The following is an 18,683-nucleotide window of genomic DNA, read 5'->3' as shown; positions in this document are numbered from 1 at the left end:
CACTTCTCATAGCACTCCCACAAGACCGTAAAAGAAACAGGAGGAAACTCGGCCATTCGGCCCATCAGTGCCCTTCCCTCTCAGATATTCCTCTTCCTCAAGGTCACAACACCAGCAAAAGGGTTGGCCACAGGGACCAGGCCACGAAAATTGCTGTCCTCATGACCTCCTTATTCCCCCCAACCCCCTTCCCTCCCTCGAGCCAACTTTCCTGGCCACTGTATGCCAACCACCCCTCCCCACCCCCAATGGTAGCGGGAGCGAGCGCCGGCCAGGAGCGCGCATTCACCACCCCACCTGACCCTCCCGCGTCCCCCACCACCTAGCCTTAACCTGAGAGCCTGGCGCGTCCTCGCTCGCGCGAGCCAGGTCGTGCGGGAACGCGCGCGCGCGCTCCCCCTCTCTCACTCTCTGTGAGTGTACGTGTGCGGCGCGCGCGCGCGCAGCTCCCGGGGCCCCGGCTCTTGCTCCTGCAGCAAAGCACCTGGAGCGAGAGAGAGAGAGTGTGTCCCAGACACTGTGCACCTTCAGCACCTCCTTCCCAGGGTCAACTGGTCCAAACTCCAGCAAGAATTGTCCTGGGAGCTCTCAAATTCGCTGCTGCAAATCATCAACCAACCTTAGTTTTTCTTTGTTTTTTTTTAAATGTAAATTCAGTCTTCTTCCTCGGGTACTAACTCCGCTGTACGAACATTAGTGGAGAATGGGAAATTAATTTTAAATTAAAAAAGCAACTCACACTCTCTTGACTGACTGAGTGGAGAGACTGCAACCTCGCGGATTGCCTCTTCTCTCTAGTTTTGGCGTTTTCGAGCAGTTGGGAAAATGAACCAAACGGCGGGCGCTTCCAATAATGTCAAATGTTCATCCAGCAAAGGCGTGAAGGTAAGGCAAGAAGAGTTTATTTCTGAGGGAGGGCGAATTTTATACAAATATTTTTAAACATGCTTTGGGGGAGGGGGTGTAAATAGTAGCTAACAATGTGTGAGAGATCACAACTTCGAAACATGAACATGCAAGGGGCGATTCTGGGAATTGTTTGTTGTTGGTTTGTGTGCGGTTTTATATTTTTGTTCATTGTATTATCTTCCTTAAGTGCTTTTTTGGCTTTCTGCAGCGTTCCACTATGTTCTCTGCGCGATTAATGGGTCCCTTCAGCGCGAAAGAAAAAAAACCCCAAAACTATCTGTTTGAACATGCTTTTTCATTGTCTTTAGCCCATAACATATTCTCAGCTGCTTTGAAGCACAGGATGTCAAGTCGTAGCTTTCCAGAAACTTAAACTGGGGACGGGGATGATGAAAAAAAAACAGAACTTGTTCCATCTAGGGCCCCTTGTGAAAAGACTATGTGTATTTAAACAGTGGAAGCATCTACCTAACTTTCAGCTCCTTGCCATATCCCTTGCTCGTTTGTAAATGAGTCAGATCGTGTGTGTATTTGGGGAGGGGTCAGTGCAAAAATGGAAGCTGCAATGAATGCACTAAAATTGATGTTAACTTCGGAACATCCCCTTTTCAGCATCTATGATCGCACTAACTTTTGCACTGTGGGAATTAATGCAGGGGGCGACGCCAGGAGAATGCGATTCAACTGATACATTTGAGCGTGTGTGTGTGCGTTTTAAGGGTTATGTTCGATCCAGATCCGAATTGCGTTAAAGTTAGCTTGCCGCTGTCTCACCCAATTGCTCAGCGTGTCGATGTTGTAAGGCGCATCTCCGGGCGTGCGCTTCACATAAATAAATAAATTACTGGTGCTTCTCCAGTAATGGTATGTCAGCATCAGCCGGCAGGATGCTATTGAACATTTGAAAACGAGCAGCGCGTTGACAAATGAGGCACGCTGCAAAATTCAAGAGCAAGCCTATTTTTCTTGTAAACACATTGCTGTTAAATCAACGGGCTCAGCACTCAGGCGATGTTAAGTAGGGGCTGCACTGTTCTCCTCCAACATGTGGAAGAGTTACTCCAGAATGCACAAAATAAAATGCTGCAAAGCCTTGGAGTGTTGTTGGTTATGTATAGGGCCTTAATTGAGTAATTTAAACTAAAAGAAGGCTCTTACTTTGATTCATCAGTGACTTTAAGCAGTAATGACTTGATATTAAGACCTTTCAAACTTTTCTTTATGTCTTGAATAACAAAAAGAAGCTGAAGGTGCATCAGTATCTTTCTAATTCCTGAGGAAGCTGTGTGGCTGGATCCAGCTCAGTACACAAGGCATCTTTGAGAGTTGATATCAATAGAGGGGAAAATGGTGTAAACAAAGAGGTAGTTGGTCAGGGGATTTGCAGCTGGGGTTTTGAAAGTGTGAAGTCCGCAGGAGGAAGTGAGAATTGGGGAGGTCAGAAGAAGTTGCAGGAACTTGAAGATTTGTGAAGAAGTAGCCGTGGCAGGAAATTATAAGCCCTCTGACATCAACACAGTTAGTATGCAGCGAGCAAGAAGAGTCCAGGGCTGGTCAGGAGGGAAATTAGAAACCATTACTACATACAAAGAGTTAGAACCCTCTTCCACTGAAAGAAAATAGTGTTAGATGTAAGGTGAGTTAGTTTTACATCTACAGATGGTTGAACTTTTTTCACTAACAGGGTTATTGAGTGATTATGCAGCCAATATGGCTGAGTGGAGATGGGATGTTCTAGACCATGATCTGTGAGTAGACACGAAGGATTGAACAATCCCTGCTGCTACTCGGTTCTGAAGAATATTTCCATCTGTAAGTTACGAGTAGCAAGATATGAAATCAAGGTGAAGGCTGGCCATTGTAGCAACATGAATTTGTTTGACTGAGAGGTAGTGCCTTATATGAGTGAGAAATGAAAGTGCACAGATAATAAATGGATCAGCTTTCAAATGACTTTGTCTTGAGTTCTTCCCAGCAGTTGGGCAGAAAGTTTCGAGAAGCCACCCCAGATACAGAAACTTTATTTAAACCTTTGACAGATTTGCTGTCTACAGAGCATTGATGTTTGTTGAGGAGGAAATAAGTGTTAAGCACAAAAGAAGAAAGCAGAGCTCCTGGGGGGAGCTTTACAAACAGAATCAGAAGGTAAAGTTATGAGGGAAAAGTTTCAACCGAAGAACATCCCACCCTTAGTCTTGCTCTGAGGTAAGCGGTGTCAGCTGCTGATTGAACTTGTAAGCAATGTGGAGAAACCATGTCTCTTGAAAGGTAAATGTATTATTGGCCCATTGAAGAGTACAGAGGAGTTCCATATTGTAGCAGTTCAGCTATTATCTTGCAAAAGCAGTGGAACCCAAGTGGATTAAAGGCTTACAGATGGAAAGATGGTGTTCTTGGAGAGGTAACATCCACCAAGAATCTAAAGAGCTGGATGATGTGTGGAGGAAGTCACTGTTTGGGGTGGCATGGTGGCTCAGTGGTGAGCACTGCTGCCTCACAGCACCAGGTACCCAGGTTCAGTCCCAGTCTTGGGTGATTGTGTGGAGTTTCCACATTCTCCCTGTGTCTGTGTGGGTTTCCTTTGGGTGCTTTGGTTTCCTCCCACAATCCAAAGATGTGCAGATTAAGTGAATTGGCTATGCTGAATTTTCCATAGTGTTCAGGGATGTGTAGGTTAGGTGCATTAGTCAGGTGTAAATATAGGGTAAGGGAATAGGTCTGAGTGGATTTCTGAGTGCAGAGGCATGGTATTGAGGGTAATTTAGCAGTTCGGATTAGAAACTGACTTTCTGAAAGAAGGCAGCGACTGTTGGTTGATGTAACATATTCAGCCTGGAGTCCGGTTACTAGTGGTGTCCCACAAGGATCTGTTTTGGGACCTCTGCTGTTTGTCATTTTTATAAATGACTTAGACGCAGGCATGTGTGGATGGATTAGTAAATTTGCAGATGACATTAAAATCAATGGAGTAGTGGACAGTGTGGAAGAGTGTTACAGGTTGCAGGGGGACTTGGATAAACCGCAGAATTGGGCTGAGAGGTGGCAAATGGAGTTTAATGCATCTAAATGTGAGGTGATGCACTTTGGGAAGAATAACAGGACGGCAGAATACTTGGTCAATGGAAAGATTCTTGGTAGTGTGGATGTGCAGAGGGATCTTGGAGTCCACGTGCATAGATTCCTGAAAGTTGCCATCCAGGTGGATAGTGCTGTTAAGAAGGCATATGGTGTGTCATTCGTAGAGGGATTGAGTTCCGGAGCCGCAATATCATGCTGCAAATATAAAAAACTCTAGTGTGGCCACACTTGGAATATTGTGTACAGTTCTGGTCCCCATATTTCGGGAAGGATATGAAAGCATTGGAAAAGGTGCAGAGGAGATTTATCAGGATGTGGCCTGGTCTGAAGGGAAGGTCTTATGAGGAAAGGCTGAGAGACTTGGATCTGCTCTCATTGGAAAGACAAAGGCTAAGAGGGGACTTGATAGGGAAATACAAGATGATCAGAGGATTAGATAGGGTAGACAGTGAAAGCCACTTTCCTAGGATGATGATGTCAGTTGGTACGAGGGGGCATAATTACAAATTGACAGGTAACAGATTTAAGACAGATGTCAGAGGCAGGTTCTTTACGCAGGGAGTGGTAAGGGCGTGGAATGCCCTACCTGCTAATGTAGTCAACTCAGCCACATTAAGGAGATTTTAAAAATCCTTAGATAAGCACATGAATGATGATAGGATAGTGTAGGGGGAACGAGCTGAGAATAGTTCACAGATTGGTGCAACATCGAGGGCCGAAGGACCAGTTCTGCGCTGTATTGTTCTGTGTTCTAAAGTTTATATATCATTAAAAATGAATATGATGATTTGACCTACTGGCACCTTTAATAGCTTTTGACGTTTTAATTGGTTTTGCAATCTTTGTGCAATCAATTCACTCTGCATCCCCTTTCATCACTTTTGGTAAAAAAGGAAGCGAGCTTTTAAAAAAAACACTTGGACACTATAAATGAACCACATATGTACATGCACTATAAATAACAAATATTTGAGTCAATAAATAAGCTGTGAATGATGTGTTGTTAGTTTGATTTATAACTACATTAGTTTTGAAATTCATCCTAAACAAATATGCATTCAGAGAATGCAGTGCAGAGAAGTTAATTGTGTCATTGCTTGTACTATATAACTGGATAATCAGTGTATGATTCATTATCATAATCAATATAATCTAAATAGCCTATTTATATCTGTAAGTTTGTTGACTACAGCTTTTTTCCTTATATTGTGATTGAAGTTTGACTGACTTTTAATGGTTATCACTGGTCTACCATTTTTAAAAATATGATCAAGGAATATCTGTTGGCACTCAATGGATTTTGATTTTACTTTCTATTTCACTGTTGCTTACTAACCTAATTTGAACATTTTGGCACAACTTTACATTGATCATGTTACTTCGTAATCACAAAAACAGTGTAAATTGCCTTGCAAAATGCCTCACAGCTTTCATTAACTGTTCATTTCAGGAACTGAATATACATGTTTCAAGAATTAATGCACCTCTAGTGCAACTTTTAAAATTATAACTCTCAGTGCTAATGTTTTACAGCCAAAAGCTAATTCACATTTTATTTTGTAAATTCATGATGTAATATTGAAAAAGCTATCCAAAATCATCTGTTTTGAGTTATTGCCAGGTCGAATGTACTTTCTATAAAGAAGTGCTAATGGTTTGTAGTTACTACCAGTTTATTTGTTAAGTTTTAAGTATAGATGATGTGATAAATATTCAATGCTTACCATATTTAAATAAAATCTATTGTGAAATACTAATTGAAGAGTAAATTGTATCATGAATTGGTGGAACATTATGTAAGTGTTTTGCCATAGCGTTTAAAGTATTATATTGCCCTTGTAATGCTGAAAACAGCTGTTTTCTCAGGAATTGCAAATGTGTTGTGATATAATTTGTCAGTTGTCTCCTTTCATCACAACTTCTTAATTCACTAAGATCTGAGAGAACAATGGTCATTTCATTGTATTGTCACCTTCCATGAGGTGATACAGTTTGATAAATTATTTTCTTTTAATATCAACTCCAAAAGGATAGAGCCAGAATTTTTGGAAGAAGGTATTTTGAGATGGAGATGAATCTCATTGGAATGAGGAGCAAATCAAAACTACTCCATTTTAGGTCCAAGATTTAGCAGTGGTATTTCTTACCTTTCGCAGGTAGAATATTACATTCATTTAGAATTTTGATCTTACTTGTTGGACAACATTGTGTAATGAACCTGTCTATGTAACTTGATGGTATACTCTACATTCAAGCATTCTAGGGGATATGCTACTTCTAAGTCTGAAGCGGAATCATAGCCACAATCATAATGAATATTTTTAGTGTTTTAATGCACAAACAAACAAAATTTGACATGAACAACACAAATGCTAGGGCAGGTGACCAAAAACTTGATCAAGAAGAGAGTTTCTAAGGTGAATCCCAGAATAGTAGTGAGGTAGAATGGTTTAGGAGGAGATTCCAGAATGTGGGGCTGAGACAGCTAAAAAGTCAGTGGCTTATGGTGGAATAAAGGAGGCTAGAATTGGAAGAACAAATGTCACTAGGGGATTATAGGATGAGAAGAGGTTACAGAACCACAGAGAGTTGAGTTCATATTGGGATTTGAAAGCAGGGATTTTAAAAAAATCTGTTGCCAGACTGCAAAACATCAGAAGTCGTTTTGACCATGTATATGATTCCTTTGATTCTTTTGATGCTCAACCATGAGAGTCTTTGAGCTAAGACATTCAGCGAAGACTCAAAGAGAGAGCTGCGAACACTGAACTATGATTCCCAATTTCAGGAAGGAAGAACTTGTATTTCTACTGAACTTACCATGAGCCAAAGGTATTAAATGACAGAGCAGGCTCGAAAGGCTAAATTGCCTACTCTTGCTTGTAGTTCTTATATTCTCATTGACGAGTGAATGGGCAGGAACATGATGACACTCTGTGTCACACTGTGCTGTGATTTTTCTTTTATTAAGCAAATGGAATATGGCAACTTGGTATCATTTGGTGTCGTGAGCAATTCAGTAAGAAACACAGCTTCAGGGGTAAGCTAAATTACCCATAGTATTCAGGGATATGTAAGTTAGCTTCATTAGTCAGTGGGAATGTAGAGTAATAGGGTAGGGGAATGGGTCTGGGAAGGTCAGTGTAGACTTGTTGGGCCAAATGGCCTGTTTCCACACTGTAGGGATTATAGAAATTCTATCTATTAAGGTTTTCTGTGCGATGAGCAGCAAAGATTTATTCTAAACTACATTTACATCGGAAACATAATTTCAGGGATTTTACAACGATTATGGAAGAATAGGGAGAGAGAAATGTTTTGAGATATGGTTTGCCCTTTTTATTTAAATAAAATTTCCTACAAATGCTTAAAGATGTGACTGCAGTAATCTGTATCCCTTGCGGTTATGTTGTAAAAATAGCCCATGCATATAGGTGTTCGAATTGTTTGTACATGAATATATAAATTCATCAGATTAGACTGTCATCCAGACACCAATATCATAATAGCTTTTACCTTGAATTTTCCACCTATCTTAATTGATTAATTTTTCAGCCAAAGGGTTGGCTGCTTTAAAACCAGATGCTTATCTGCCAATGAGTCACCAGACTTAGCAGTTGAATCAGCAGGTTCTGTCTGCTTCTTGTTTCTGTGAATCAGAGGATTTCTGTTACCTTCTTGCTGGATCAGTACATGCCCTTGTCTGGATCGATGCTGTGAAAAGCTCAGATAGCTGGCACTTGTTCTACTTAATAAAGGACAGGATAACTTGGAATGTGTATTGATGTACTTCATGTGATGCTTGTGATTTCTTTTTCTTGTTGCAGAATCTCGACCTGTATTTGTGTAGAGGTATAACACAAAAAAAGCTGAGTACCACAGCTGTCAGTAATTCCAAAGCAATTTCTGCGTTCCGCACTACGGGATATGTTTATAATTTCAACGGCTGGGTGCTGATCTGGCAGTGCAGGTCACCCATCCTGTTGCAGAGGCTTCCCGGTTTCATTCCGTTGATTTTAAAATGACACATTTATCACCCAGGCAATGATTTTGAAAACATGCACCACCCCATATGATTTTGTGAATGTGGGCTCTGGACAATAGTTGACTTTCAGGTTAAAAAGGCCCTTCATAGTTTATTTTTTGGCTTTGATGGATGCCAGCTTTGACACTTGTAAAGTATGCACTGTAATATCATTTAGGGACATGAGATACATTCCAAAGCAGAAAGATCAAAGAAACTTCAGCTGCATACACCCAACAGCATGAGGGAAATTTTACTAAGTTGCTCATAGCTTACATTAAGATGAAATACAGGAAAAGTAATGGAATATATATTTGATCTTTGAGCAGTCAATCTATGAGTTGATATAGCTTAAAATGTTTAAATGACTATATTGTCAGTTTTCTTCAGATCAAAATTCTTATAGTAACACCTTTCACAGTCTCAGAGCATCCCACAGCTTCAGAGATGGTGAAGTATCGCTGAACTGTTCACTGTTGCAGTGAACTCCTGCACACAGCTATAAGATGATGTCCAGAGGTCTGTTTTAATGGTATTAATTCAGGGACAAATATTTATCGGGAAAATGGGTGTAGCTATTCTGCTGTTTTTCAACCTACTGCCTACTGCCTACTGCCATGAGATCTTTCACATACGCCTGAGATGATAGACAGGGCCTTGGTACAATATCTCAGGTAAGGGTCAGCACCTTCGACAGCGCTCCTTTCCTTCAGTACTGCATTGCATTTTCAACCTTGATTCTTGGGCTCAAGTCTGTGGAGTGGGATTTTAACCACTAATCTTCTGGCCCAGAAATGACATTGTTACCAGTTAAGTTGTGAAGGAATCATTTGGATATTTCCGAGGGACCTTACTGTCCAATGTGGCTCGTTTTCAATTTTCCATTGATTTCTATCCCAGATGCCAAGAGATTATACATCTTTTAAGAGTTCAGTGAGCGATGTATTTTGTGCCCGCTGTCCGTGATGTTGTTTCCAGGACATAAACAAGTGGTCTTCTTCGAAAATTAACTCTCGGGACATAATTTACTGATGATATGTAGTTGGGTTTGAGAAGGTGCCAGTGAATTTTCCATGGGGAAAACTGGTGGTTGATATTGAGGGAAAATGCAGCCAAAGAAACCTCAGTGATTATTTTTCTGAGTCATGATCAGGGCTGGGCCAGCATTTATTGCCCATTGCTATTTGCTGTTGAGGAGGTGCTGGTGAGCTGCCTTCTTGAACTGCTGTAGCCCATATGCTGGAGGGAAACCCAAAATGCTGCAGTGGAGGGAGTTCCAGGATTTTGACCCAGCGATAGTGAAGGAACGGTGATGTATTTCCAAATCAGCGTGATACGTAGCTTGGAGGGGAACCTAGAGACGGTGGTGCTCCCATGTATCTGCTGGCCTTGTCCATCAAGACGATTGTAACTTTGGAAGGTGCTGTCGTAGGAGCGTTGCAAAATTTCTGCTGTGCATCTTGTTGATGATACACACTGTTGCTACCGAGCATTGCTGGTGGAGTTAGTGAATGAATTTGAATAAGCAAGTTGTTATATCCCATAAAGTGAGTGCTGTTGCATTGAATCAAATTGAATGAGTTATTGTCACTTGTATTTCTCAGTGAAGAGTACGGGAAAATACAATGAAAAGCTTCAACTGTCACCAAATTCCAGCACCGTTTGGAATTGTTTAAGAATAAAAAGTATAAAAGGATATAACTGAAAGAAAGTCCATCTTCATCCCACCACGTCCACCTGAGTCCTGAGTCCCGAACTGGCTCACCTGTGCCACCTTCACCACCTCACTGCCAACCTGCATGGACCCAACAATGTAAGAGTAACCACTCTTCACGTGCCACCTCTTCACCGCTGGGCCAATATCACTGATGCTGATGCTGAACCCACGCTTGCCCTTAACCAGGAGGTCTGGACTCTGCTGCTGCCACCTTGTCGATAACCAGGAGTCCCTGCTTGGAGCCTACCATGACCACAGCCAAGAGCCCCTGACTCCACTGTTGTTTCCCTCACCAAGTCTCCCACCCCCCCCCCCCCCCCCCCCCCCCTCCCCCCCCCGCCTCCCCCCACCTCCGGGCATAGACCACACTGCAGCTGCTGTCTCACCAATACCGGAGTCCCAATCTCTGGGCCTTCCACAACCAGGGGTCCCTGGCTCTGCCGCTAGGCTAGGCCACTGCCACCTCAGCAAGAGACCTGCTCCAGCTGCCCTCTTCCAAGGTGTCGCCTTCTCCGGAAGAAGACAAAGAAAAGAAGAAAAAGCAAAAGAAAGAAGACGAGAAGGGTGAAGAGGAAGGAAGGAAGCAGCAGGTCTGGAGCAAACAGGCTCAGGACGCTGCTTACCTTGCCAATGCCATTACCTTGGAACAGGTTTTCCCTAGCACTCTTCCAGGCAAGTAAGAAGCATTTCATCACACTCCTGACTTGTGCCTTGTTGATGTTGAGTAGACTCTGAGGAGTCAGGAGGTGAGCTGTCAGCTGCAGGATTTGTAGCCTCCAACCTGCTCAGAGAGCTACCTATATATTGCTCGTCCAGTAAGTTTCTGGTCAATGATAACAACCAGGATGTTGATAGTGGGTGATTTACTGATGGTAAAGCCATTGAATGTCAAGGTAAAATGATCTCTTTTTGGTGATGATCATTACCTGACACTTGTGCAGCATGAATGAATGTTACTTGCCACTTGTCAGCAATATTGTCCAAGTCTTGCTGCAGTCAGACATGGACTATTTTAGTATCTGAGGAGTCATGAATTGTGATGAATATTATGGAGCCATCAGCAAACATTCCCACTTCTGGAGGGAAGATCATTGATGAAGCAACTGAAGAAGATTGGGCCAAAGACACGACCTTAAGGAACCCTGTAAAGATGTTCTCAAGGTGAGATGACTAGCCTCCACAAATATTAAAGTCTTCAAGGTATTAGCAGTAAAATATTATTTTGATAAAGATAAAGTACTTTCATGATTTGGAGATTCTAGATCTTGGGAGCACAGACCAAAACATGAAGGATAGATCACTCAGGATAGATGGTAGGAAGCACTCCTATGCTCAAAGACTGGTAGAGGTTTGTAGCTCTCTTTCACAAGCAGCAGTTAATGCTCAATCAGTTGTGAATTATAAATCTGAATTGGATAAATTTTTGTTAAGCAAGTGTATTAAAGGATATGCTCAAAGGCAGGGATCTGTAATTTGGCCACAGATCAGCCATGATGGGACAGGCTTGAGGGGTTTAATGGCTACTCCTATTCCTATGTTCCTATCTTCCTTTGTGCCAGGAAAGACTCAAACCAGCGGATAGTTTTCCACCTGATTCCCACTGACTCCAGATTTGCAAGGGCTCCTTGATGTCCCACCCGGTCAAAAGAGGCCTTGATTATCAAGGACAGTTACTTGACAAGTACTTGTTCCTCTGTATCATGTACATTGCGTACATGGTGATGGAGGGAGTGATCGTTTGAGCTAATGGATAGGTTCTTAGTCAAATATATTGATTGACTTTGTCCTGGATGGTGCTGAGCTTTTTGTATGCAATAATTTGGAAGCTCCTTGTCCAGCTTTTCTCTATCCTGCAGAGAGATCCCTGTCATCCACTCTGCAAGGTCGAGCAGTTAATTCAAACATTTGCTATTTGAAATTCAACCAGATGGCTTATCAAACTAAGTATGTTGTACAACCCTGCTCCACCCAATTCCCTTAATTCTTCATCCACTTAGAGGTTTAGCCTGTGCATTCACTACGGTTCTTGGTAAACATTGTTTTGACTTCAAGTATAGCTGTCTTCTGTCATATTGGTTTTGTACTTAATCAGCTTTACAGAGAATTTTTGATCCCTCTTAATTCAACAAAACATTGTTCATCGTATCCGAATGAACTAAGCTTTCTAATCTATTTGACTACATTTTAAATGTAACAACATGATTTGTATAATAGTTAAGGAACAACAAGGGAAACTAATTCACTTTAGTGAGTGGAACAGGAGATCAATTAGAACACATTCCTAGTCAGGGGTGATCTAAATGCAATGAATGCCAAAGGAGCACGGCTGAGTCAGGTGGGAGTCTTGCATTTTTACCTAGCTGAAGGCCCTCTATGTAAATCTGAACGACTTGAGTGGGGTGTTCTATCTTTGAACGTTGACAGCCAACACATTGTGTGTGAATGTCTATCTCTTGGGATGTAGACAACACGTTTAGCATCATTTGGGTTTCCTGCTGCTTTTTAATCGGCCAGAGGCTTGTCAAGCCTGAGTTAAAATTGTCCCTGAAATCACGTTTTGAAGCTCTTGTTCAGCCACATAAAAAGTGCTGCTCAAAGGACAGGAGATTTACGGTGGGTTAAAATGAATCATCTCTGGATTTGACTTCTTTCAGTCTGTGCACAAAATTTATTTTGTTTCAATTATGTGGAGGCAGTTCAATGCTTGTAGAAATGTTTCTGTACAGATGCAACTTGTAATGTTTGGTGATCAGATCGATGCAAGTCATGCAACCTTAAATACAAGCACTTTATGACAATAGACACCATGATTCCCTGTAAACTTAGTGACATACACTGAGTTTGTTCTGCCAATCAAACTTAATAATATGAGGTAGAACAGCTTATCCAGTACCATGCACATTCTTCATTCACTCCATGAGTTTCTAAACCATTTATTTATACCTCCTAATTTAAATATCTTTCAAGTTACCAGTACTTTATTTGAAAGGTGGTAAAGTCAAACCAGAAGAATCTCTGAATCTATTGAGATTCTTAAAATGGGACAATCTCAAATCTCATGAGATTAATATTTTCTGAACTTGTATTATGCACGCCATCTTGTCAAAAGTGTAGGGACAATATTGCTGTACCAGCTATAGCACAGCGTTCACACTTTGAGGTTCCTACATTAAACTGACTCCACTGATTCTGCTAATGGTACAGCCTCTTAAACTATCTGCTTCTGCTCTGACCTCTCAGTGTTGTATTAGAGCAGCATGCTCTGTCAGACGCCTTGGCTTTCAATTGAGGCTGGAAAGTAATTTTGTTTGGGAGATGTAAAAGATATAGTGGCACTATAGTAAGAAGAGCAGGTGGCTTGCAGGACATTTAGTTACTTGATTGTATAGAGTTTGACTATTGTTGAGAAAAGAAATACGTTGTTGAAGATGTTTGTCTTATGCTCTTCAGGACACTCAAGAATATCAATTTCATCCAAAATCAACAATTTGTGTCCTGAAGGAGAAAGTACTGATTAGTTAGGAGGTTGGTGCTGATTGATTGAAGTGTTGCAGTGGAGTATGCATCTTGACACTGTTTCTTCTCATGGCTTTGTTTACAATTTTTGTGGTTGGAACAAGGACTCGGTTGAGCTCATTGACAATGCGATCCTTGATTGGATTTGTTAACCTGGGCCAATCAGGGATCCCTGGCTGACAGAGATTGACAGGAGGTTCAGAGATTCTGCTCACTCAGAACTAGCTGTGTACATGTCAATAAGGAGTGACTTGGTGATGGGACACTGGCCTCTGTGCAGTTACTTCAAATACATGAAGGGCCCACGCTGGAAACATATTGTTTTGCTGCAGTGGGGAAGTCCCTATATGTATGAATTTAAAATTATAATCTAAGATTATCAATTGTGCTTGCAGTATGGCTAATTTGCACTTGCCACCAAGTTGTGATGATAATACTGGGCAAGTCAAATCCAAGAGTGAAATCTTGCTTAATAGACCATAAGTTTTATTTTCCTTTTCATTTAATGTGGAGATTAATCACCAAAGTCTCACAATAATCTGCCAATACCTTTTTAACAGAAGAACATAGAAATTATTTTACACAAAACAAAAACAGAAACTACACGAGAAGTATTGAAACAATCGCATTACAATCTTTAGATAGAAAGGTTCATTCCTTTTATTCTAGTTGATCCTACAGGCACTCAACCCCAGTAAGGGTCACCCATATCTCCACATTAAAGCTTCTTGCTCAGTTATAATCTGTTACTGTTGCCATGTTGCTTCACACTGCTATTTTCCGAAGTGCATGTCATTTCCTGAAACCCTTCAAACAAACTGCTAGCTTATTTCACTATTGCTTAATGTGAGTTGTCTAACCTGTGTCTTCAACAGTCTTGTAGTCTTCCCCTTTGAGAATAGACGCAGCCTTCTGTTTTTGGAGCTAGCGTCTCACTGACTCGGGAATTCTCCTGAGCTCTGACTGCTTGGAGATTGTTAATAATAACACCTCTGCTGTTCTGGGCCTTTCACCTCTGATTGAATCTGCTTCGGGTGCCTGTTTTCTCTCTTACTGTGCTTGTAAAACTCGAACACCTTTTAGCAAACATTTCCCGAGGTGACTTATTGTTAATACTCTTTTGAACTCAGTATTCCAAATGACTTTCTGACCTTCTGTTTAAAAACAAAAAAAATCTAAAATCCATGTTCCTTCACTTTAAACCCTGTTTTCTCAAATAGTATATTATGAACCTTTGTGACAAGAAGCTAGATGTATTCATTCACTGGGACTTCTGCACTGCAGGAGAAAAAAATATGCCCACTATACCTATTTAGAATTAAACAAAAGGATGGGAGATATTGGTTCCACGCTGCCTCCTTAATGACAATGCCAATCAATCAAATAATCAATCAGAACTGATGCACTAACCAATCTGCATCCTTTTCTCAGGTGGAATAATGTGTTGCTGTCTTTGAAATTTAGTTTTCTTGTATCTGACCTGATAGGTGCTGGACAAAAAAGGAGGGCTCACATTTGTTATCAGTTATCACAGACATATTGGCTCATCACTGTCATCCTTTATGTGAGTTGGCAGCCATGTTTGCCTTAATGGTAAAGCTTATCTCTGCTACGAAACAGCTCATTGGCTATATGGTGCTTTGAGATGTCTTCTGAAGGCACAATGTTATACGTAGATGGAAGTTCCTTTGGTAAACTTTCATCACACCAACGATAACATGTTTCCAGTTCCAGAAGGGGCCATCACTTAATGATAAGCTGTGTCGTTAGCTGTGGGGAATATTGTGAACTGAGGCAAGGAGTGATGGACTTGGGTTGGTGGAATGAGTAGCTGTGTGGCTGATGAAATTTAACAGAAAACCTTAATACTTTTTTTTTGAAAGGAAGAATGAGAGGAAGTACAAAATGAAAGGTACAATTTCAAAGGGATTGCGAGAGCAGAGGGATGTGAGTCCATGTTTGTAGGTCAGGTTTGGAGTTTAGTGAACAAAGCAAAAATAGAATTCAAAAGTAAGGAAGTTATGATGAAAACTTGTTGAAATATTTGACCCAACTGGAATGTCATACCCAATTCCTTTTTCGCTTTAGGAAGGGTGTGAAAGCATCACCATGTGTATTTTTAAAAACTGTTTACTGATGTGTACATCACTGGCTGGGCCAATATTTATTGCCCATTCCATATTACCTGGAGAAAGTATTGTGGAGTTGCCTTCTTGAAAGTTTTGCAAGCTGTGCAGTGTTGGAGAGAATCGCAGAAACATGAACCAGCTATTATGAAGGAATGGTGATATAGTTCTAAGTCGGGATGATGTGTGTGGCTTGGAAGGGAATCTGCATGTTCTGATGTTGCCATGCATTTCTGGGTTGAAAATTGGCAAGTGGTAGCATTCGCAACTCACAAGTGCCAAGCAATGCCCACCTCCAATAAAACACCATCTAACCATCATTATTATTACCATCACTGAGTTGCCCACTCTCAACATCCTGGGAGTAACCATTGACCAGAAATCGAAGAAAACTTGCCATTTAAATACAGTGGCTCCACCAGAGGTCAGAGGCCTGGAATACTGTGGCGAGATTCTCCAAAGCCCAGAAGGCATAAATTAGGAATGTGATGGAATAGTCTCCACTTGCCTGGAAGACTGCAGCTCCAACAACAACTTCGGAAGCCTGACGCCATCCAGGACCAAGCAGCCAGCTTGATTCACACCATGTCCAAAAACATTGTCACTGCCACCAATGCTCATTAGCAGCAGTTCATGATATCTACAAGATGCACTGCAGAAATTCACCTGCACTCCTTTGACAGCACACTTCAGTCCCATGACCACTTCCATCTAAAGGGATAATGGCAGCAGATACATGGGAACACTGTCACCTGCGAGTCTTTCTATTCATTCACAGGATGAGGATATCGCTGGCTAGACCATAATTTGTTGCCCATCCCTAGCTGTCCAGAGGGTAGTTAAGAGTCGACCACATTGGAGTGGGTTTGGAGTCACAGATAGGTCACACCACATAATGTTGGCAGTTTCCTTCCCTAAAAGACATTAGAGTTGTTGCTGTACTGGGTGATTGTAACTTTGTCAATATTGTCTGGGGCTCCCTTGGTCACGGGCTTAGATGGGACAGAATTGGTTAGGTGCATCCAGGAGAGTTTCTTGATACAGTATGTAGATCGTCCAACTTGGAAAGAACCATACTGGACCTTGTACAGTATTGGGGATTGAGCCTAGCCAGGTGATTAAAGTTTCAGTGGAGGAGAGTTTTGGGAACAGGGGTCATGATTCCATGAATTTTAAGATAGTTATGGATAAAGATAAGACTGGTCCTGAGATGAAAGTACTAAATTTTTGTGGGGCAGAAGGCTAATTACAGCAGTATTAGGCAAGAACTGAAGAAATTGGATTGTGAGTGGCTGTTTGAGGGTAAACCCACATCTGACACATGGGAGTCTTTGAAAGGCCAGACGATCAGAGTTCAGGATCAGCATGTTCCTCTGAGGATGAAGCATAACTATGGCAAGGTTCAGGAACTCTAGATGACAAGAGATATTTGAAATTGTAGTCAAAAAGAGAAAGGAAGTATGTGTAAGGTTTATGAAACTGAAATCAGACAAGGTCCTTGTGGAATCTAAAGGATGGAGGAAAGAACTTAAACAAAGAATTAGGAGGGCTAAAAGGGGCCACGAAATGTCCTTGGCAAGTAGGATTAAGGAGAATCCCAAGGCATTGTGTATGTATATTTGAAGCAAGAGAGTACCAAGGAAAGGGTAGGTCCTGTCAAGGACATAGAGAATTTATGAGTGGAGCCAGAAGTGGATGAGGTCCCTAATGAATCCCACACATTGGTGTTCACCGAGGAGAAGAACCTGATATTAAGATTAGGGAGGACTATGTTGATATTCTTGGGTGTGTTGGTATTAAGAAGGAGAAGGTGTTGAAAAACATTAAGGTAGGGCCTGACAGGTCATTCCCCTCAGTAACAAGTATACCGTTTTGGATACTTGTGGGGGGGACGACTTACCAGGGGTAAGCAGCGAGGTTCAGGCCTCTGGCACGGAGCCTGTCCCCATTGCTCAGAAGGGAACGCTTGTGGCTAAAGAAGATGTAAAGATCTCTGTCAAGGCCCCAACAATCTCCTCCTTTGTTTCCTTCAGTATCCTCAGATATATATAGAACATAGAACATAGAAAAATACAGCACAGTACAGGCCCTTCGGCCCTCGATGTTGCGCCGACCGAAGCCTACCTAACCTACACTAGCCCAATAACCTCCATATGTTTATCCAATGCCCGCTTGAATTACCATAAAGAGGGAGAGTCCACCACTGATACTGGCAGGGCATTCCATGAACTCACAAACCCGCTGAGTAAAGAATCTACCCCTAACATCTGTCCTATACCAACCTCCCCTTAATTTAAAGCTGTGTCCCCTAGTAACAGCTGACTCCATACGCGGAAAAAGGTTCTCACTGTCAACCCTATCTAAACCCTCAATCATCTTGTACACCTCTATCAAATCTCCCCTAAACCTTCTTTTCTCCAATGAGAACAGCCCCAAGTGCCTCAGCCTTTCCTCATACGATCTTCCTACCATGCCAGGCAACATCCTGGTAAACCTCCTCTGCACTCGTTCCAGTGCCTCCACATCCTTCCTATAGTATGGCGACCAAAACTGCACACAATACTCCAGATAAGGCCGCACCAGAGTCTTATACAATTGCAACATGACCTCAGGACTCCGGAACTCAATTCCTCTACCAATAAAGCCCAGTATGCCATATGCCTTCTTCACAGCACTATTTACCTGGGTGGCAACTTCCGGAGATTAATCTGCTGCTTGACAATGCTGTTGATGACCCCCTCTGTAGAGTAGACTGAGATCATGGTAATTGGCTGGGTTGGATTGTCCTATGTTTAGAAGAATGTACTTGGGCAATTTTCCACATTGTCAGGTGAATGCTAATATTGTTGTTACATTGGCACATCTTGGCTAGGGGTGTATCTAGTTCTGTGGCAAAATCCGTTATTACAGATGCCAGGATCCAATTGGGACACATAACCTCTACAATGGCCAGTGCTTTCACTTTTCTCTTGATGTCACTTGGAGTGAATCAAATAGGCGCAAGACTTGGATTTGTGATGCTGGCGATCTCTGGATGAGGCTGTGAGGGATCATCCATTTGGCACATATGGCTGAAAATGGATGCAAGTGCTTCAGCCTTGCCTTTTGTACTGATGTGTTGGGCTCTTCCATTGTTGAAGATGAGGGTGTTTGTGAGCCTCCACCTTCTGTCAGGTTAATTGTCCTTCACGATTTATATCTGAACAGAACTGCAGAGCTTCAACCTGACCTGTCGACTATGAGATCGCTTAGCCTTGTCTACTGCATGCTCCTTCTGCTGTTTGTTATATAAAGAGTCATGTTGTAACTTCAG

General features: G+C 41.9%; 1 protein-coding gene across 1 annotated transcript in view; it reads left to right on the top strand.

Annotated features, from left to right (window-relative positions):
- Positions 1 to 470: 470 nt before the first annotated feature.
- Positions 471 to 18,683, top strand: part of dpp6a (dipeptidyl-peptidase 6a) — a 1,516,786-nt gene continuing 1,498,573 nt past the window's right edge. The window contains exon 1 of the mRNA XM_072576237.1: positions 471 to 885. Within this exon, the coding sequence (XP_072432338.1) occupies positions 826 to 885 (60 nt within the window). The 5' untranslated portion in view covers positions 471 to 825. The remainder of the gene's footprint in view (positions 886 to 18,683) is intronic.

This window comes from Chiloscyllium punctatum, chromosome 8 (assembly GCF_047496795.1).
Source record: "Chiloscyllium punctatum isolate Juve2018m chromosome 8, sChiPun1.3, whole genome shotgun sequence".
Lineage (NCBI taxonomy): Eukaryota > Metazoa > Chordata > Chondrichthyes > Orectolobiformes > Hemiscylliidae > Chiloscyllium > Chiloscyllium punctatum.
Note: the sequence above shows the minus strand (reverse complement) of the source record. Positions and strands in the feature narration are given on the sequence as shown.